Source organism: Gracilinanus agilis, chromosome 1, assembly GCF_016433145.1.
Source record: "Gracilinanus agilis isolate LMUSP501 chromosome 1, AgileGrace, whole genome shotgun sequence".
NCBI classification, from domain to species: Eukaryota; Metazoa; Chordata; class Mammalia; order Didelphimorphia; family Didelphidae; genus Gracilinanus; species Gracilinanus agilis.
This window is the reverse complement of record NC_058130.1, coordinates 141,617,148-141,639,602: the sequence shown is the minus strand read 5'-3', so window position 1 is coordinate 141,639,602 and position 22,455 is coordinate 141,617,148. Positions and strand designations below refer to the sequence as shown.

General features: G+C 41.6%; 1 protein-coding gene across 1 annotated transcript in view; it reads right to left on the bottom strand.

Moving 5' to 3' along the window:
- PGAP6 (post-glycosylphosphatidylinositol attachment to proteins 6) overlaps positions 1–5,422 on the bottom strand; it is a 34,175-nt gene extending 28,753 nt beyond the window's left edge. The window contains exon 1 of the mRNA XM_044657611.1: positions 5,271–5,422. Within this exon, the coding sequence (XP_044513546.1) occupies positions 5,271–5,379 (109 nt within the window). The 5' untranslated portion in view covers positions 5,380–5,422. The remainder of the gene's footprint in view (positions 1–5,270) is intronic.
- Between the last annotated feature and the right edge of the window lie 17,033 nt (positions 5,423–22,455).

The window sequence follows — 22,455 nt, the reverse complement described above, 5'->3', positions numbered from 1 at the left end:
CCACTTCCTAGATACCCCTTCTTCCTGTGGGGGACAGAGATCTGATATTCCTTCCTCATTCATATACATGCTCCCCAAAGGATCAACTTGGTAGGATTTCCTTTGGAGAGTACCTTACAGGGTATAAGATAGTATTAAGGGCCTTGGACACAGATATTCCAATCACATCCAGTCTATGTTCCAAGGAAAGGAGTTTGACCAGCCAGCCTGGGACCTCAACTAAAAGGACTCAGTGACACAGCTCAGGTTTATTAATCTGACAGCTTCTGACAGCTCCAATTAGATACAATTAAAACTTGGCTGACCTGCCCTCCATCCTAAGAAAGCTACAACGGCAAAATGTCAGTAGTCAGAGGAGCAGGATATCTTGGATTAAGGAAAGGCAGAAAGAAGATAGCTTGGGCTCACAGTGCCAAGGAGAGTCCAGAAGAGGGCATGACAATATTTATAAGCTCATCCATTTTTTTCAACATGTTTCATGCCAAAGGACTCGTTCTTCCAAACATCCTCTAGAAATCCCAGTTAGACAAGGGGATGACTCAGACTCCCTTTTTTCAACAAGAAATTCGACAAATACTTAAAAGAGTTTACTATGTTCAGGGCTCTGTGGTAGGTGCTAAGAAATACACGAGACATGGCCTGTATAAAGGGGAGGTTACCATCTACCAGGAAAAAGGTAAAATGGAATTGGAGACAGATTCAGTGCCTCCATCAAAGACATCCTTCTAAGCAGGGGAGTAAGACTTGGACCCAGGTATTGATATGTCAAGTATACAACTCCATTACTCCTCAAGTTCTCCCACCAGCTCTGTAACCAGATTTGACTTCAAGAAGCCCAGCACTTTGGTTCTTGGATACATGGGCCACTGAGTAACATTAGGCCATCACTTACAAACTCCAGGAAGAGATGAGCAGGCCAGTGAAAACCCTGCCCCAGAATCATACTTTGTCTTACTTACCCCTTCAGGTATTCCTTCATGGGGCTAAGCTGGGCGGGGAGCAGAGGGGACAGAAGTTTTGGTCTGGAAACCTTGCCAGCTGCCATTTTTTTTTTTTAAACCCTTACCTTCCATCTTAGAGTCAATACTGTGTGTTGGCTCCAAGGCAGAAGAGTGGTAAGGGCTAGGCAATGGGGGTTAAGTGACTTGCCCAGGGTCACACAGCTAGGAAATGTTTGAGGCCAGATTTGAACCTAGGACCTCCCATCTCTAGGCCTGGCTCTCAATCCCCTGAGCCACCCAGCTGCCCCCTTCCAGCTGCCATTTGAAACATTGTCTCAGGTAAAGCTCTGGTTTTTTCCTGCCCTCTGGCCTATGTACTGGGCCACAGTTGGATGGAAAAAAAAAATAAGGACAAGGAAAATAATAATCTCTCTGTGCTCACAGCTCAACCAGCAGGCACAGGTAGAATCCATGGGGGCCTGAGGTTCTCTGGAGGTTAGGCTGGCCTTGTTCCAAGAGTAGGTCTGGAATATGATTTGAAGGATGAGAGAGCAGAGGCTCACTATTGGAAGGAGGGATGGGGAAAGGTGAGACAAAGGATAAACAATAGGCCAGCTAGAGGAGTCACTCTGGGACAGAGGTATTCCCTTCTCCCTCCCCTCAACAACAGGGTAGCAGTAACCTAGGCTTTAGTCCTGAGGGTAGAAAGGAGTGGAGAAACTGGTAATGAAGCAATTAAATCAGGAATTCAATACTCAGGGAAGAAAAACAGACCTTCATTCCAAGCAGTGCAAACCTAGAAGGCACAGACTCCTGGAAGGAACAGGAGCTGGGAAGAAATATTTTCAGAGAAGCCAAGGGGACAGTTGAAAATAAACTACTTTGAAGCACTGATTCACCTCTGGTATGGGTATCAAAACACATCCTTTTTTAATCTCTTCTTTTCTTCTGTGATCTCTGTAACTCTGGGGCAACCTCTCAACAGCAATCGATAGCCTCCTCATTGCTCTACCTGTTTTCAGGGACCCCTGCCAGTCTTTTTCTGCTCAAAAAACTTCAGAGGCTCCCTATTTCTACTAAGACAAAATACAAACTTTTAGCTTACCATTTAAAGCTTTCTACAGGGGAAGCTAGGTGGCCTAGTGGATTGAGAGCTAGGTCTAGAGATCCTGAGTTCAAATGTGACCTCAAGCACTTCCTAGCTGTATGACCCTGGGCAAGTAACTTAACTCCCATTGCTGAGCCCTTACTGGTCTTTTGTCTTGAAACCAATATACAGCATACAGGGTTGGGGGGGAGGGAAGCTCTCTACAATCTGGCTCCAGCTTATTCCTTTCTGTATTTATTTCATATTCCTCTGAATTCCAATCAGCTGTTCTACATGTTATCCAAACTCAGCATTCCCTCTTCTACCTTCACTCAGTGTGGCCTCCATGAAAGGCCCCCTGAGGGAGAGACAGAAGGCAGCATATCCCAGGTGAGTCAAACCATACCACCACCTTTGACCATCATCTCCCCTTGGACCTAATGGCAACAGCTTGAGCCCCCAAACCTTGGGAATAGCTGTGCTCCCAAATAGCAAGCCCCAGAGCCTACAGCTATCAAGGAGGTAAGTTGTTGTGGAGAGGGAACCTACCTCCAATCATCATCACAAGCAACAGATGCTGACCAACTACCACCAACAGGTAGATAGGCTCAGGAAACCTGGGAATAATAGCATCCCCCATACCACTGGTCCTGCTCCCACAACCACTGTCTGGAGAAATGGCTCCTGTGGACAAGGAACCAGCCATTCCTATGAAATGCCAACTAACTAGCACACTGGTAGTTAAGGAAGGCAAGCCAGCCTAGATTAAGTATCAAGGAACTTTGAAGGAAGACAAGAAGCAGGAGCATGTCAGTCAAGAAGGTAAAACCCACCACCACCACTGGCTTGATCACCATTTCCTCTCCAACTTTGGGGGAGATGGCCCAGGCACCTTGGGAATAAGAGTGCTCTCTAAAAGTGCTCAGCCATCATCCTGGAAGCAGTCCCTATGGAGATGTAACCTGGAGCTTTTACTCCTGCAACTGTTACAAGCCACAGCTACTGAAGACCCAGAAAAGTTATCATCAGAATTCTTGGCACTGTCAAATGGCTCAGTATAAGAAATCAGTAATATTAAGGAAGAGGCACCAACATTTACCTATTTTGCCACTATACCCCTAGGGCCATGCGATGGACCTACCTATCTATCTACTGATCTTTCTTCCTTCCTTTCCCTTTCCCTTTGTCTTAGAATCAATACTGTATAGGTCCCAAGGAAATGAAGATTAAGTGACTTGCCTAGGGTCACACAGGTCGAGTCTGAGGTCAGATTTAAACCCAGGAATTCCAGGTTCTAGGCCTGGCTCTCAATCCACTGAGCTACCCAGCTGCCCCAACCAGAGATCTTTCTAACTCATTTACAGTTGAAACTTTTCATATCTATTATCTTCCCCATTGGAAAGTGAGTCCCTGAGAGTTTGGGACAGTTTACTATTCTGTTTGCATTTCCAGAATTTTTCACTGTAAGTGATTGATAAGTAAGCATTTATAAAACAAATTCCTTAATTCCTTTCTTCCTTCCTTCCAACCTAGAATACACATCTTACTTACACACTTTCAACCTCTTAAAATCCTTGGCTTTCTTTAAAGCTCAGCATGCCTCTTCTTCCTCAAATATTTTGTGTTTACTTATCTCTGTATATGTAGTACCTCTCCCAGGTACACTTTTTCATTTTTGTCTTTGAAGCCCCAGTGATCATGACCCTTGAACAGATATAAAGTAGGTGCTTCACAAATTGTTGAATTGTCAAGCCAAAACTTTTGTCATTTTAATTTTTTGCCCAATTGGAAAATGGAAATAAAATTCTTTCCCCATAAAGCTGCCACTTAATTTTTTCAAGTGTTTTCCCTCATTCCCTGAAGCTAAAGGGAAGTCAGAAAATGGCCCCAAAATATCTCCCAGACCTATTAGAGGTCCCCAGCAGATTCTAGAGGGTTAAGAAAAGAGGAGATCATTTCCTTAGGTCATGTCTGAAGCTTACAGTCCAGTCCCTCCCCAACTCCCTGAAGGAGCCGATAATGTCTCTGTCATTCAAAAAAGAGAAAAGTCTCAAAGGTTACAGCCCCACCCCAATTCTGTTTGTACCTCCATATCCTGAACTGAAGGAAGTCAGCCAGCACTTTAATCTCAGGGATCCTATTCTAGAATCCAGCCCTTTGTCCAGTCAAGAAACAAGCATCCAATTCAATTAAACATTTATTAGGCACCTACTGCTTGGGAGAGATACTCCTAAACTCAGCATCCATTTCAAATAAAGTATATCTTTACTCCACTTGGCTTTACCTTAATACTACACCAAGTCAGGGGCCTGAGGAAGCTTACTTTATAGTCTAGTCCAAAGTTTACATCACTCAGCAAGGCCTTCTTGCAAAGAGCTATTTGTAAAGAAGGGTGGAAGAGACTAACACTGGCCTAGCCACAGCTGGAAAAGAGTGCTAAAAAACCAATACCTTTCTACCAAATACAATAGTTTCTGGTCTGAAAGAGACTTGACCCTTGGCCAGACCTGCTCTAGAGGTCCCTGGGTCTAGTGTTTAGCACAGTGCTTGGCACACGCAGTAGGCACTTAATAAATACTTTTTGGTTTGTGGACTCAGATCCCTAGGTACTGTTCCAGTAACTTTTCAGGTCCCCTGAAATTGCCAAATCCCTGGTCAGAACCTACAGCTGAGACATAGGTAGAAGTCTAATTTCTGCCCAGTGGGCATGGAGTTTAAAGACCACCCCCTCCTTTTTCAATTACAATCCAATAAATTCCAATAAATTCGGATGACTCCTTCCTTCCCTCTCTACACGAACACCTTTTCAGATGTATGGACCCTGCCTTTTCCATCCCAGGCAGCTTAAAAGGTTAGAGTCCTAGTACAGCTTCATCTCCCCCTTATTTTACAGAAAAGGAAACTGAGGCCAGGGAGGAGAAGTGACTTGCCCAAGGTCACACAATGGATTAGTAGGAGAAGGGACAGCCTTCGGAGCGTTCCAACCTCAACCCACAGAGAGTGGTAGCTCCTCCATCCGGGAAGGGGCAGGTGCATGGGCCCCTTGAGCACACACACGAAGATGGGGAGAGTCACAATGAGGCTGTAGGGCGGCGCGGGTCCTCTAGCTCCTCTTCGTCGTCAGCGCCCCCCCGCCCTGTGAGCTCGCCCCCCAGCCCGGGCCACCCTTCCTAGTGTTGCCGGGGTCCCAGCCGGCTGATCCCCGACCCGGCTTGGGAATTAAGCGACGGTCCCTCACTCACCACGGCTCGCGTGGGTGGCAGGGACCGCGGCGGTGGCGGCTACTGAGGGGATCAGGCTGAGAAGAAGCAGCCACGCCAACCGCCCCGCCGCGACCCCGGCCCGGCCCATGGCTCCACCACGCTCGGCCCCGATCTATCCGGCCAGCGTCCCCGGCCTCCAGCCGCCCGCGCCCCTGCCGCAGCAGCCGCCGCCGCAGCAGCCGCTTCTGCCCCGGGCTCCCATCGCCACGGCCCGTCCCAGCCGCAGCCGCTGCCAGCGCCCGGGGCCACTTCCGCCTGCCAGGCCCCGCCCACTGCCCTGCCCTGCCCCCCACGCGCCCCCTCCTCGCCCCGGACAGAGAGAAATTCACCACCTACGAGGCTGGGGCGCAGACTCCAGCTGCTGTCGCACTAGTCTAGGGCACAGAGTTCAGTGGGGAGGGTGAGGAAAGGCATCCTGGGGTAGCCCGCTTAGACCATTACAGTGTGGAGAAGAGTAGAGCATCCCGGAGGAGAGAGGCTTGGAGACCCTTCTAGCTGAGGAACAGAGGGCCTCAGGTTCCTCATCTGTAAAATGGGCTATCTACCTGCCCATGAGTCCATGGAAAATTCCTCATGTTGTAGAAAGAACGCTGAACTGTGACGGGAGACCCAAAGTGTACTTCTAACTTATCCTTCAGCTTTGGACAAGTTACTACTTATCAGAGGGCCTCAGTTTCTCTTTCTGGAAATAATAAAAATATGGTCTTAAATTTCCTCATTTAGCTAACAACAGCTACTACTATATAACAATAACAGCAACTTGAATTTACACAGGAATTTGACTTTATGATAAAGGCACCTCCTTTCCTTTGGAGAGATGGAGGACAAAGGGAGCTGGGCATTTCATATTCAGGGCAGCTGAGTGTTGGGATTGTAGTTAGGAAGAGCTGAGTTCAAATTGGTTTTCAGACACTTAATAGCTGTATTTACTAGGCAACACTTCACCTATGTTTGCCTCAGTTTCCTCATCTGTAGAATGGGGATGATAGCACCTACCTCCCAGGGTTGTTGTGATGATCAAATGAGATAATAATTGTAAAGTGCTTAGCACAGTGCCTGGCACATAGTAAGCATTATAGAAATGTTAGCTATTATTATCATCATTATCCAGCCTCAGACACTTATTGCTGTGTGATCCTGGGTAAGACACTGTCACCTCTGTTTGCCTCAATTTACTCATCTGTAAAATGGGGATAACAATAGCACCTACCTTCCATGACTATTGTGAAGATCAAATGAGATAATAATTGTAAAGTTCATGCTGCAACCCAAATGCTATTATCATTATTTTTCTAGGAAGATTTGGTTTTGCTGTACTGCTTTTTTTCCTTATTTTTTGTTACTAGCAGATCCTTGATAAATAGGGAAGAGGGAGGGATATATTTAGGAATGAAGGTAAAAATGTAAATATAAAATGAAAGAAATGAAAAATATCAAGAAGTAATTTAAAAAATTTTTTTAAAGTTAAGAAAGACTAGCTACCTCAATACCAAACCTAACTACAAAATGAGAAATTCTGACTAAATTATTTCTAAGATCTCTCAAAGTTCCGAAAGTCTCTACTCTGATTGAAAAAGCACCAAGTTTGTTAAAACTATACATATATGATGAGTGTGTCTATACTCATGGAGCTCTGTTGGTGTATGTGTACTCTAAAGGTCAGGATATAATAGTGGGAGGTAAGAGAAAAGCACTATCATAGGACAGGGTAGGGGTCTTGCATTCTCCCTCCCCCAGTACCTTGGGGTCTGAGAATGAGCCCAAAGGCAGAGTCTCAGAGGAAAAGGTTTCCCAGGTGGGAGAATGGGCCAGGGATGATCCTTGAGGGCAGGGTTCGTTTTTGCTTTGCTTTGAATCCCCAGCACTAGGCATAGCATCTGGCACATAGTAAGCACTTGAGAAAGTCAAGGTCAAGACTTGGAAAGGGAGAAGTTGGAATAGAATCACAGGATATCACTGTTAGAAGGAACCTCAGAGATCTCTGGGATCCAGCCTGAACTGGGATAAAAATCCTTTCTACCACCACAAAACAATCTCCCATCCTTTACCTAAAGCCTTCTTAGTGAGGTCCAAGGCATTGCAATCCCAAGTACGTGAAGATTTCCCTCAGTAGAAAGGGCAGACAAGAACAATATATTTCAGCAACCATAAAGGCAATGGAAACAGGTTCTATGGAGCATTTAGAACTTTGGTCAAACATCAAAGATTCCAAGCTTATCCACTGCATCCTGGAGCATTGCCAGTTGTCCTGACTTTTGTCTTGTCACTGGATTTCCATAACTAGAAGACAGAATGAGGCAGATAACTTTGTGCCTCATTTAAATCCAATTCAAAAGCAAGTCAGATATTATTCTGGTCCTCTTTGAAAACAAGGGAGAAACAACAGCAACAGCTCTAATTGTTAGGAAGTTTTTCCTTTTCATTAAACCTCTATCTTTGTAATTTCTGCCCACTGTTCCCAGTTCTGCCTTCTGTGGTCATGGAGAATAAGTCTCCACATGACAGTCCTTCTAGGAGTTTAGGTCCAACATTGGAATGAAATGAGACTGCCATTAGTGCATTCAACAATTAACAAAAGGAGTTTTGCTTATATCCCATAGAATAGAAAGGATCCACTCAATATGGATCATCACTTACTCAGCTCATGTAGAAGTGCTCTTTGAGATTCTATAAGGACACAAGTCTGGAAAGCAGGGTAAGAAGGAATGCCTTGCATAGCCTTGTGAAATCCTCCAGGTCCAAAGGACCTCAACTCAAGAAACATGGGTCTTTTTATCCCCTTATGTGAACAGGAACCCTACTTGGGACCTTAGCCCCCCAGGAAGCTAGTTCAATGACTAATTTGGTTTGAGCCTTAGTCCCTTGAGCCAATCAAGCTTTGAGGACAGCTTTCTTGGCTTTTTAAACAATTTTAATTAATTTAGAATATTTTTCCATGGTTACATGATTCATGCTTTTTCCCTCTCCTCTTCCCTCCTCCCTCCCAGAGCCAAAGAGTAGTTCCACCGAGTTTTACAGGTATCATTGTTCAGAACCTATTTCCATATTATTAATATTTGCAGTAGAGTGATCTTTTAAAGTCAACATCCCCAATCATATCCCCATCAAACCATGTGATCAATCATATGTCTTTCTTCTGCAGATCTATTCCCACAGTTCTTTCTCTGGATGTGAATAGCGTTCTTTCTCATAAGTCCCTCAGAATTGTCCTGGATCAGTACATTGCTGCTAGTAGAGTTAGTATGTTCGATTGTGCCACTGTGTATCTGTCTCTGTACAATGTTCTCCTGGTTCTGCTCCTCTTCCTTGGCTTTTAAGAAAAGATCTAGTATAACCTACCTGACAGGGTTGAGGAGAAAAACCCTGGCCCATCTTACCCAGCCTGGAAGGTTGACCTAAATGGTGGAGAAATCAGTCTCCTTCAAGGAAACAGCCCAGCCTAGTGGCAGAGAGTCCATTTCCTGCCTTTCCAAGAGCTTCATGAAGACTCTGAAGAAAGAAAGGCCATAGAGGCTCTTCTGTTTCAGATTTATGAGTTTGCTTGTGGCTCAGTTTCCAATTCTTTGCCACCATAAAAAAGAGCTGTTATAAGTATTTTTCACTTTCGTCAATCTCATTGGGAGTATTTACCCAGTAGTAGTAGTATCACTGAATCAACAGTTTAGTAGCCTTTTGGGGCAGAGTCCCAAAATACTTTCCAAAATGGCTGGACCACTTCATAGTTCCACTAACAGTGTGTTAATGGACCTGTTTTCCCACAGCCCCTCCAGCATTTGTCATTTTCCTTTTTTGCCAATTTTTTAAATCTTACAATTCATTCATTCTAAAATCGAGGAATCTAGGCCCCCCCCCCCAATTAAATGCTGCTAATAAATGGTAAAATTTGACCTGGAAACCAAATCTTTTTGCTCTAAATCCAGTGTTCTTTCTCCTACTTTACTCTAGCTAGGAATCTGGCCGTTTGCCATCTCTGGGACCTAATAATAATAGCTTGCATTGTCACAGCACTTGACAGTTTACAAAGCATATTCCTCAGAGCAGCTGTTCCAAATCTTTTCCCTCTCCAGTCCCTAAATCCATTCTCCTTCCCCCTCACTCTCAGCAGATGACTCAACCCCTTCCTATTTTGCTGAGAAGACTGAAGCTCTCTCTCTCCTCCTTCCTTGATTCTTTCCTTCCTCCACCCCCACCCTCTCTTCCTCTTTCAAAGTCTTCAATAATCTCTTCTCCCAGGCTCCTAGGAAGAAGTGGGTGGGACTGATATGGAGTTCATCACATCCAAACTAACTAAATGTAATATGTTTTGGAGTTATTTGCCATTCTCTTTTGTTGTTGATTAAAATGACTACAATTTGGAGTTATTGCCAATTCTATTAAACGTATATATAGGGGGCAGCTGGGTAGCTCAGTGGAGTGAGAGCCAGGCCTGGAGACGGGAGGTCCTAGGTTCAAACCCGGCCTCAGCCACTTCCCAGCTGTGTGACCCTGGGCAAGTCACTTGACCCCCATTGCCCACCCTTACCACTCTTCCACCTATGAGACAATACACCGAAGTTAAGGGTCTAAAAAAACAACAACATATATATACATATGTAAGTAATATGTATATTTATATATAGACTTTTACACAGAGTATATACATATATATATACATATATATATACACACACATATATATGCCTCCTCTATGTCCCCAGCATATGCTAGACCATATAGACTATATAAGGAAAGGTAATTATATTCCCTGCTCTCAAAGATTTCACAGTCTAGTTAGAGAGTAAGATGAAACATAATTCACTGGACCAGCCAACATTTGCCAGCATCATTCAGAGGAGATCACCTGGGGTGATGGTGAGCTAGGAAAGTTTCTTGGCAGAGGTAGAAACAATGTTGGGTTTGAAAGTATGAAAAAAAAGCTCTAGATAGAGGAGGAGAAAATCTGGCAGGCTAACTGCAATGTGTGAGGAGGTTCACACTGAAGGTAGATGAGAATTCTGCCTGGGCTGGCGGGACCCAGGTCAGGCATTCAGGAGTCAATGACAGGGCAGGAAATGATTTTCTTTTTGCTCATAACCTTATGCTTGGGCAGTTTTGTTCCTCCTGCCATTCAGAAATCTTCTTAAACCTCTCTTTCTTAGAAACCAGTGATAAAAAGGCTATGGGAAAAAGAGGGGGGGGGTGGAAATCACCTTAATTAACACAAACACTGCAATGAGTGAAATTCTCTTCATTCCTTGATACATCTTCTGTCCTTGAAGTGTTGGCTTGGTCCCCAAGAGTGTTTTTTTTTAACACTGTCTCTCTAGCTAATCTTACCTCCCCCATGGCTTAAGTTACCAGCTTTGCTCAGATAATTCCCTGATCTATTCTATCCAGTTCCATATCTACTATGAAATACTTATTTTTCTTCTGTTCTCTCCACCCTGGAGATTATCTTTGGTCTAGAAAGTACAGAACAAAACTAAGTTAATTGAGAGCTGAAACAGAGAAAAAGTACTGATTATTTCAGTATGTGTAGGATTTTCTATTTTTCATCTCCTTGGAGTATATGCCTATTGCAGGAAGATCTCTGGATCAAAAGAGAAATATTTTAGTCACTTATCTTGAATGATTACAAATTGTTTTCCAGAATGTTTTGCTAGAGTATTATTTGTACTGGTTTCCTCATCTGTAAAATGGGGGTAATAATAGTACTCAAACCCCAAGGTTGTTGTGAAAATCAAATTAGATAATAACTGTAAGTGCTTAGCATAGTGCCTGGTACATTATAAGAACTATATTAAATATTAGCTATTATTGTTATTATTATTACCCTGAGCTCATTTAATGTGTCTGCCTCAGTTTCCATAACTATAAAATTGGGATAATAATAGCACCTCCTTTCCAGGGCTGTTGTGAGAACCAAATGAGATAAATATTTTAAAAAATAGTACCTGAAACACAGTAGACACTATGTATATGTTTATTTCCTTCGCTTTCTGTTTCCCTTTCCTGATTAAGCCACTTAGTATTTATGTGTCTTAGTTTCTTCATCTATAAAATGGGGATAATAATAGACTCTATCTACCAGGATTAATACAAGGATAAAATGAAATTATATTTGAATAGAACTTTGCAAGTCTTAAAGGACTGTATAAATACTGGCTATTATTATTATTCCCTCACCATACAAGTGTAGTGGTAGCACATCAGTCACAGTTTTGTGATGGCAGCTCTCAGTTCTTTTCCTTGAGCCTACACTCTCAGGGAGACAGACAGGTGAAAACTAAAGGAGCAAGCTGCAAGGTATAAGCCTGTTTGGAGTAGCTTGCTTATGTTGCTGGAGCACTGAGAAAATAAAATCAGGTACAATTGTGTTGCAAGAAATGTGGAGAAACCGACCCTCCTCATTACCTCCTTCCCCTTTGTTACTCCAAGTGGATGACACTGGTCAAACTAAGTATTAAAAAAAAACAAAACACTCTTACCTTCTGTCTTAGTATTGATTCTAAGACAGAACAGCAATGGTTAGGCAATAGAAATTAAGTGACTGGTCCAGGGATATACAATTAAGAAGTGTCTGAGGTCACACTTGAACCCAGGTCGTCCCAACCACAGGTGCAAGACTCTATCCATTGTACTATCTAGCTGCTCCTGAAGTATGATGGTTTAAAAAAAAAATTCTGTTAGAGATTATATCCAATTGGGCTATTCTTACTTCTTGTAAGTACCAGTAATTTACTCATCTGATGTGTGCCTCTCTTTGTGTCTCTTTGTGACATGTGACACAGAAGAGGCCTTTCCTTGCACAGGGCTGGGCTCCCAGCTCCCAAGTCCATCATTAGATTTTTCTCTCTTTAATTGGAGGCCTAATTGTGAGCCACTCCTATTAAACAACTATCCTCCCAAAGGCAGAATAACCAAGATACCGGGGGCGTCCAGCCTGCCCCATTTGACTCCAGGCCTCACCCGTTCCCATCGTTGAGTGAGCCTGATGCCTCACTCTCTGGCTTCATGGTGACACCTAGTGCCGTACCTGCCATGGCCTGGCTTCCATGTCTCTGAAATCTTGTTTATAATTTCAAGGCCCAGCGCAGGCATCACCTTCACTCCAAAATCTTTCTGAATCTCTCCTACTACTTTTTTTGACCTCTCCTATATATTTAACACATTATAAATTGTATATATATATAAATAAATATTTACTAAGCAAATATTTATTAATATTTATGAATACCACAAATATTAAATATTAAACATGTATTAACATATTAATAATATTTTAAAAATAATAAATATTATATATGTGTATACACATACACACACATTTTGGACTAGACTTGTGATTTTATTGGTACAGGGAACTTCTGGTGAGGAAACTCTCTCAACTCTGCCTATTGGTACCTACTCTGCAATCTGTGGTTTTAAACACTTGCCTCAGAGGCAGGGAGGTAGTAAATTGAGGCCAGGCCTGGAGTTAGGAGGGCCTGGGTTCAAATTTAGCCTCAGACACTGCACAGCTGTATGACCCTGGGCAAGTCACTTAGCTTTATTTGTCTAGCCTTTGCCCTTCTATCTTAGAGTTGTTACTAAGACAGAAGTTCAGAATTTTAAAGGGAGAGGCTTATAGGGAGGCAATCTTTGGAAAACAAAAGGGGAAGGAAAGGGAGAGAAAAGAGACAAATACTAAGCAGAAATATAAACTGTGAAGAGTTTGGATTGGCTGGAGTATAGAATTTATGCTGTTGTTCATTCCTTTTGGTGTTGACTGACTCTTTATGATCCCATTTGGGGTTTTCTTGGCAAAGATCCTGGAGTGGTTTGCCATTTCCTTCTCTAAAGGAAACTGAGGCAAACAGGATCAAGTGACTTGCCTAGGGTCATACAGCTAGGAAGTGTATAAGGTTGAATTTGAACTCAGATCTTCCTGACTCCAGGTCCAACACTGCCCACTGTGCCGACTAGCTGCCCTGAACTTCAGACTTTAGCATTACTAGTGAGAGAAGAGCTTCTAAAGGTAGAGTTCCTTGACTTGAGGCCACAGAAGAGCTGGAAAGAACCTGAGAGGTCATTTACTCCAACTCCTTTACTTTACCATTGATAATGACATCCAAGAAAATTTGAGGTCACAAAGAAAATGTCAGAGTTTGGTGCTTTCATTCAAAATCCAGCCACTTTTCTTCTGAACTCCAATAGAGAACCCAGGGGGAAATGGAGGGCTGAAAAGAGCAGGTCTTAGAAAGGGCTCTTGTTGAGTCTGCTGTGGGAGCTTTAGGAGGGAGAGGAGGGTTAGGGCCAGAGCAAGGCCCTTTTGCTGATGACCCTCCAGCTGATCCCATGCCAGAGATGAGAGAGAATGAGGGAAGTCCCTCTCTCTCCAAGGCAGCTAGATAAAAAGACCCAGTGGTCCCAGGAACCTGGCCCAGGAGGAGGGATACATCAATTTGGGACCAGAGAAAGGGCTCAGAACAGGTCTGGATCCTAGTCCTGAGTAGGAAGCCCCAGAGGAAGGAGTTATGCTGGGTTCCTGTTTTTGTCTTCTAGCTCTGATAGATACTCTAAGCCTACCTGTTTTACAGGTTGTGAAGGAAATACCTTATCAACCTTAATATCATCCTATGTAAATATGATTCTATGATAGAATCATGATTCAAGACTGCCCAGGTATGGATGCTGCTCAGATGGTTTCTGAGGCAAGGGAATGTATTATTATTCCCATTTATCCATGAGGAAGTTGAAGCCTAGAGAGGTTAATAAACTGGCTCTGAATCAGAGGACTAATAGGTAGGCAATCATGGAGGAAAACTAGGTCTGATACCCAGTCCTGTATTCTGAGATGAGCAGTCAAATCAGTGTATTATTGAGGTTCATTCATTCATGCTGCAAAGGAGTCTTGTTGCCTCTGGTGGGAGTAGGGTAGAAGGAAGCAAAGGGACTAGATAATAGTGCTGCCCATTTATATTCTCTACAAAAGCCTTCCTAGCCATGATCTGCTCTGCTCTACCTTAGGACAGGTATTATCCCATTTGACAGATGAGGAAATCCATTTATATTCTCTACAAAGACCTTCCTAGCCATGACATGCTTTGATCTACTTTAGGATAGGTATGATCCCATTTGACAGATGAGGAAACCAAGAGAGAGGTTTAATGACAGAGAGGATCAAGTAGTGAGTCAGTAGTATCACCAAGTATTTCTGAAATCCAGGAGTCTTTACACTATGGTAGGCTGCTTCAGGAGGTCTTCCTTGAATCCCTTGCTGATTCTCATGACCCCAACAAGTTTCCTCTGAAACCTCAGTTTGTGTTTTCCTGTGAGAAATTGGTTGACCTGGATTTTAGTCCCACTCTGCCCTGGGCTGCTTAAAAATAGCATCCCCTAGGGGCAGCTGGGTAGCTCAGTGGATTGAGAGCCAGCCCTAGAGAAGGGAGGTCCTAGGTTCAAATCTGACCTCATATACTTCCCAGCTGTGTGACTCTGGGCAAGTCACTTGACCCCCATTGCCTACCCTTACCAGTCTTCTGCCTTGAAGCCAAAACACGGTATTGAGTCCAAGATGTAAGGTAAGGGTTAAAAAAAAATAGCATCCCCTACCTGGGTAGGATGGGGAAAACTAGGCATAGCTATGATCTCTTACATTCAGTAATACATGATCGCACAAAATTTATATTATCCATTGGGCAATCACTTGACAAATTAAATTTTGCCCTCAGGAACTGTCTTTTCCTTTTCTTTCCAGGGAAGAAGGGAGTAGGTGTTTTACTTAGACACCTACGTGGTCTTGGGTGCTTTTTCACATTTCAAAGCCCAGTCTCCTCTCTTACCCTGGGGACTCAATTCTGGTCCTGCCATCTTCCATCATCCTCAAGTGTAGAATGGGTTCACACCCCTCCCTCTAGCTCCATCCTCTTGCCAGTATCTCCAAGGCCTGTTAAACCTGTTGAAATTCTTCCCTTCCTTCAGCAGCCAGCTCAAATGTTACCTCTTCCATGAAACCTTTGATTCCTTTTCCCACTTCTTCTTGATTCTCTCCATGCATGTTTTCTGGCTCTCCTCTTTGCATTTAATCAAATTCTAACTTTCATTATATGTACATATTGCATTCCTCTATTAGATTGTGAGCTCCAGAGGATAGAGATCATTATCTTATTTAATTTGTATATCCCCAGCATTCTAAATGGTTATTTCTCATACTGAGGTTAATAATAATAAATCACATTTTTTTAGAATGCTTGATTGTTTACAAAGTGCCTTCCTTACATTAACCCTGTGTGGTTGATGCTACAGCTACTACAGAAGACAAAACTAGACCTCAGAAAAGTTTACTTCCTTGCCTAAAGTCAAAGCCAGAGTCAGGATTCACACTCAAGTCTCTCTCTCTTTTTTTTTAAATTTAATTTAATTTTTTAAGTTTTATTCCAGTAACAAATTTACCCAAAAGAATCATGGTTACATGATTCATATTTGTCTCCCTCCCCTCTTCCTTCCCCCTCCTCCTGGAGTTGATAAGCAATTCAATTGGGTTAAACATATTATCACTCAAAACCCATTTCCATTTTATTTATTATTTGTAAGAGAGTAATCTTATAAAACCAAAACCCCCAGGAATATATCCAAATAAACAAGTGATAAATCATATGTTTTCATTTGCACTTATACTCCAGCAGTTCTTTCTCTAGATATGGACAGTATTTTTTTTTCATAAGTTCCTCAGAATTGGCCTGGATCATTATATTGCTATTGGTAGGAAAGTCTATTACATTTGATCATCCCACAATATTGCTGTTACTGTGTATAATGTTTTCCTGGTTCTGCATATTTCACTCCTCATCAGTTCATGTAGGTCTTTCTAGCTCTTTCTGAAATCTTCCAGTTCATTATTCCTTATAGCATTCCATCATCATCATATACCACAATTTGTTCAGCCATTCCCCAATTGAGGGGCATCCCCTCAGTTTCCAATTTTTTGCCACCAAGAAAAGCACAGCTATATATATTTTTGTGCACACAGATCCATACTTTTTTTTTTTTTTAATCTCTTTGGGATACAGACCTAGTAGTGGTATTGCTGGATCAAAAGGTATGCATTCTTTTCACTCTCAAGTCTCTTGACCTCAAGTCCAGAGTTCTTTCCATTATGACACAGGTTTAATGTGTTTGTTAAATGGAATTTATTTGATTTCTGACCCTCTCAAATCATAGGCCAACCGTGAGTATCTCTTTTGAGAATATGAGCTGTTTTCAGTCTTTCTGGGGCTGGAATTCCATGGCTAAGATATGCCCTTATCCTGGGGCTTAGCCCATCCTTCACAGGTCCAGAACTCAGTCCCCAGGGGCACCAGGCTAGGCCCAAGAACAAGACTGAGGACTGAGGTTATAACTTCTTCTAAGAAGCTCCAGATACTTAGGATTCAAGCTTCATCTCCTAGAGAGTGCATGTTTGGGGACATACCTTCGTCACAGGGGCTTTTCAGAAACAAACTTTACTGAAAATAAAAATTAACCACAGTTTCTTTGAGGAACAAGACTGTGTGACCTTGGTTTACTTCTCCTTTTGGGGCTTCAATTTCTTCCTCTCTAGTATGAGGATAATAATACGTGCCCAACTACCTCTATATAGCACTCTATAAAAAAAGTACTCCATAAATGTGAAACACTATTAAAAGTGGTGAAGCCATTAATATTGACATTACTTGTACTCTACAACCTAGGGGACATGTCGGTCCTCTAGACATGGAAATCTTAGGTTCTCTATGGATTTCAGAATATCTATTAAAACTGGAGCTCATGGGGCAGTGAGATAGCTCAGCGGATAGAACACCAGGCCTGGAGTCAGGAGGACCTGGGTTCAAATCAGACCTCAGATACTTCCCCATTTACCTAGCCCCTGCCCTTCTGCCTTACAGTTGTTACTATGACAGAAAGTAAGGATTAAAAACAATAACTATAGCTCCCAATTGTCCACTGATGTGCTGACCTCTAATAGTTAGCTAGGTAGGGGGCAACTGGGTAGCTCAGTGGATTGAGAGCCAGGCCTAGAGACGGGAGGTCCTAGGTTCAAATCCGGCCTCAGACACTTCCCAGCTGTGTGACCCTGGGCAAGTCACTTAACCTCTATTGCTTACCCTTTACCACTCTTCTGCCTTAGAACCAATACATAGTATTGATTCTAAGATGGAAGGTAAGAGTTTTAGAAAAAAAAATAGTTAGAAGCAACAAAACAGTTCACATATAAACTTAAGAAACCATCTCCCACAAATATACAATGGGAAAAATGTGTACATATAGGAAGCACATGTAAGAAACATATGTGTGGAGTAGCACTTATATGGAAAGCAAGATTCATGCATGAAGAAGCAATTCATCTCTAGTCTCCCAGGGCCATTGAAGTCTTCTGGTAATGGTGTTATACTATTCTTTTTGTTTTTTTAATCCTTACCTTTTGTCTTAGAATCAACTCTAAGTATCATTTCTAAGGCAGAAGAGCAGTAAGGGCTAGGCAATGGGGGTTAAGTGACTTGCCCAGGGTCACACAGCTAGGATGTGTCTGAGGCCAGATTTGAACCCAGGACCTCCATCTCTACACCTGGCTCTCTATTCACTGAGCCACCTGGCTTCTCCCTTCCTAGCTAATTCTTCAGGTTCAGATACTTACTGGCTTTGTGACCCCAGGCAAGTTACTTAATCTCTCTCGGCCTCAGTTTCCTCAGCTCCAAAGTGGGGATAAATAACAATTTATTGAATTTACTGAAGCTGGCACTCTGGAGGGCCTAGAGCTTGGTCAGGCATCAGACTCCAAGGTCATCCACTACATCTATGTTGCCAGGCACCCTGATTGCCTTGCCACTGGACTTTGACTATTCTGGAAAAAAAAGTGAGGCTGATGACTTCATGCAACTCTGCCTCACTTAAATACAATTCCCAAGCAAGTCAAGATCACCTCGTGATATCATTGGTGCTCTTAGAAATAAAGGTCAAGCAACAACCATTGCTCCATTATTAGAAGATTATTGAACAAAGTTTTCTCTGTGTTTATCAGCCAATCTTTTTTTTTTTCTCTAACCCTTACCTTCCATCTTAGAATGAATACTATGTATTGGTTCCAAGGCAGAAGAATAGTAAGGACTAGGAAATGGGGGTTAAGTGACTTGTTCAGGGTCACACAACTGGAAAATATCTGAGGCCAGATTTCAACCTAGGATCTCCCATCTCTAGGCCTGGCTCTTAATCCACCGTCCCTATCAAGCAATCTTGTATGATTTTAATAGCTTCATAGACTAGAGATGGCAGAGGGATTTTAAGGTTATGTTTGTTCAGCTGGATTAAGTTAATAGGCCCAGATCTAAAAAATGGAGCAGGTTAAAGTTTCTGATCAGATTGGCTACTTCAGTTTCAGGATGGGTAAGATAGGGGGAGACAGTCTCTAAAGTAAGGAAAGAAGAAAGACAGAAAGAAAGAAAGAAGGAAAGGAGAAAAAATAAAGGAAAAAAGGAAAGATGGAGCAAGTCTTCGAGAAAAGCAACCAGAATGACATCAGTAGTAAAAAGAACACTGGATCTAGGTCTGAGTCCTGAGTTCTCACCTAACCTTCCTAGGACTTAGTTTCCCATGTCTATAAATTGGAAATGACAATATTTGTCTTGTTTTCCAGGACTGAAATGACGTAAGCAAAGTAAAGAACTTTATAACCTTAATATGATAGAAAAGCAAACTAGTACTGATAGCGATCACTTAATCATGTGACTCTTGGTCAAGTAACATCCCCTTAGTAAATCAGTTTTCTTCTTTTTAAAAATATATTGAGTCTGAGTGGTAGAGCCAAGATAGTGAGGTAGAAGCAGGGAAAGCTGGAACCATTCAAATCTTCTCCAACCGACCTTAAATTAATGCTTCAAAACAAATACTGGCATGACAGAACCAACAAGGGGACAAGATAAAGCTTTCCTACAGAAATAACTTAAAAGGTAGACAGAGAAGATCTGGTTCATTGGAGTGAGAGGAGAGAACAAGGTCCCATCAAGGATTATTGGTGCAGTTCAACAGGAAGCACCCCCACCCCACACCTATTGTTCCAGGTTCTAAACCTGGGCCCAAGCCAATGCTGAGACCCTGAGACCCTGAGACCCTTTGTAAACCAACAGCAGGGCAACCCCACACATACCCTTTAAAGGTCCAAGATCTAGCGCAAGCCTCCAGAGAGACCACAAGCCCTAGTGCAAGGCAGTCCATGATGTGCCTGGCTGATGCAGGCTCAGAGGGAGGTTCTGAGTCCCTGCTTAAGCCCAGACTGAAGCCCCAAGTCCCAGAGCAAGGCAGTTGGCAAGGTGCTTAGCAGGTATGAGTCCAGAGCCCTCACCCAAACCTGCAGTGAGGTCCTGAATCCCAGCTCAAAGCAGTCTGTGTGGTTTACCTGTTCTGGGTAAGCCCCAAGTGAGGCCCAGAGTCCCAACACAAGCTCATAGAAACTGGCCTGTGTAAACCCAGAGAGAGGCCCAGCTCTCCTACCCAAGCTCAAGGCAAGGTTACAATCACCAGGGCAAGGCAGTCCACAGTGTGTCTGAACTGATCAAGCCTTAGAGTGAGGCCCAAAGCCCCTACCTAAGCCCAAGACTAGACTTTGAGCTCCAGCAAAGGGTAACTCACAGTATTCTGAACTCTGAAAGTCATCAGCAAACCCAGAGGGTGACTGAATCAGCAGTAGAAGGTAGCTTTCAGAGCCTTTAGCCCACAGGCCAAATACCATCCTAGAAGAACTGAAACTTCGACAAATACAGAAATAGAGCTAAGGGTAGCAACAAGAAAAAAATTAAGGTTAAAAGAATGTTCTCTTTACTCTGAGAACAGTCCCACCTTTAAAATAAAAGTAAAAGTCAAGAAAAAGGCTGGGGAAATGAGCAAACATTAAAAACAAAAAAGAAAACTAACCATAAGAAATTTTTATGAAGAAAAAGAAGAGACTCAAAAGAGGATAGTGAAAGCAAAGCAGCTATACCCAAAATCTCATAGAAAAGTATTAATTGATCTCAGGCTCTGGAAGAGCTCAAAAAGGATTTCAAAAATCAGTTAAGAGAGGCAGAGGGAAAATGAGAAAGAGAATGGAAAGTAATGCAAGAAGAAAATAACAGAAACAAAAAGCATAATTGCCCAAATGGAAAAAAAGGTTCAAAGAACCTTTTGAAGAAAAATCCTTTCTTAAAAATTTGAATTGAGCAACTAGAAGCTTTATGAAACATCAAGAAACAATAAAACAACATCAAAAGAATGAAAAAAAAAAACAGAAGAAAACATGAAATAGCTCATTGAAAAAATAACTGACCCAGAAAATAGATTCAGGAGAGACAATTTAAGAATTATTGGACTACTGGAAAGCATGATTAAAAAAAAACTCCTATGCATTATATTATAGGAAATTATCAAAGAAAATTGCCCTGATATTCTTGAATAAGAGGGTAAAATAAAAATTGAAAGAATTTACAGATCACTTCCTGAAATAAATCTCCAAATGGCAACTCCCAGGAATATTTTAGCTAAATTCAAACAACCAGAAAGAATTCAAATACCAGGGAGCTCAATCAGGATTACATAGGATTTGGCAACCTCTACATTAAAGGATCAGAAAGCTTGGAACATGATATTCCAGAAGGCAAAAGAACTAGGTTTACAATTTTCAAGGGGGAAAAAATGAAATAAAATAGGTTTCTAAGCATTCCTGACAAAAAGACCAAACCTAAACAGAAAACTTGATGTTCAAATACAAGGTTCAAGAAAGACATATAAAGGTAAATGAGAAAGAGAAAACCTAAGGGATTCAATAAAGTCAAACTGTTTTTATTCCTATGTGGAAAGATGATATTTGTAATTCTTAAAATTTTAAATTGGTATGAGAGCAGTAAGAGAACCCTTGAACTAATAAATAAGATTTTGAGTTGGTTTAATGAAAAAAAAAAACAAATAAAATAGACAGTGTTGGCTAATTTGATTTTTAAAAAAGAAGAAAATCAAACAATCAGGATCAAAACTGAAAAGAGTAAACACACCGGCAATGAAGAGGAAATTAAAGCAATCATTAGGAGCTATTTTGCCCAATTATATGCCAATAAATTTGACAATCTAAGTGAAATAGATGAATATTTACAAAAATACAAATTGCTCAGATTAACAAAAGAAAAAATAGAATACTTAAATAATCCTATCTCAGAAAAAGAAATTGACAAGTCATTAAGGAACTCTCTAAGAAAAAATCCTCAGGGCCAGATAGATTCACAAGTGAATTCTATGAAACATTTATAGAACAATTAATCCCCAAACTTTAAATACTATTCTGGGACATAGGCAGAGACAGAATCCTACCAAATTATTTTTATGACACAAATATGGTATTGTTACCTAAACCAGGAAGAGCAAAAACAGAGAAAGAAAATAATAGGCCAATTTTATTAATGAATATAGATGCAATGATTTTTAATAAGATACTAGCAAGGAGACTACAGCAATATATCACAAGGATTATTCACTATAACCAGGTAGGATTTATAGTAGGAATGCAGGGCTGGATTAATATTAGGAAAACTATCACTATAATTGACCATATCAATAATCAAACTAACAGAAATCACATGATTATCTCAATAGATGCAGAAAAAGTCTTTGACAAAATACAACACCCATTCCTATTAAAAACACTAGAAAACATAGGAATAAATTGGTCATTCCTTAAAATAAGTTGTATCTATCTGAAACTACCAGCAAGTATCATCTGCAATGGGGATAAGTTAGAAGCCTTCCCAATAAGATCAGGGGTAAAGCAAAGATGCCCATTATCACCACTAGTATTTAATATTATATTAGAAATGCTAGCTTTAATAATAAGGAAAGGAAAAGAAATTGAAGGAATTAAAATAGGCAATGAAGAAACTAAACTATCACCCTTTGAAGATGATATGATGATATACTTAGAGAATCCTAGAGAATCAACTAAAAAACTAGTTGAAATAATTAATAACTTTAGTAAAGTTGTAGGATACAAAATAAATCCACATAAATCATCAGCATTACTATATATCATCAACAAAGTCCAGTAGCAAAAGTTAGAAAAAGAAATCCCATTTAAAATCACTCTAAACAATATAAAATACCTGGGAATCTACTTGCCAATGCAAAAATAGGAATTTTATGAACACAATTA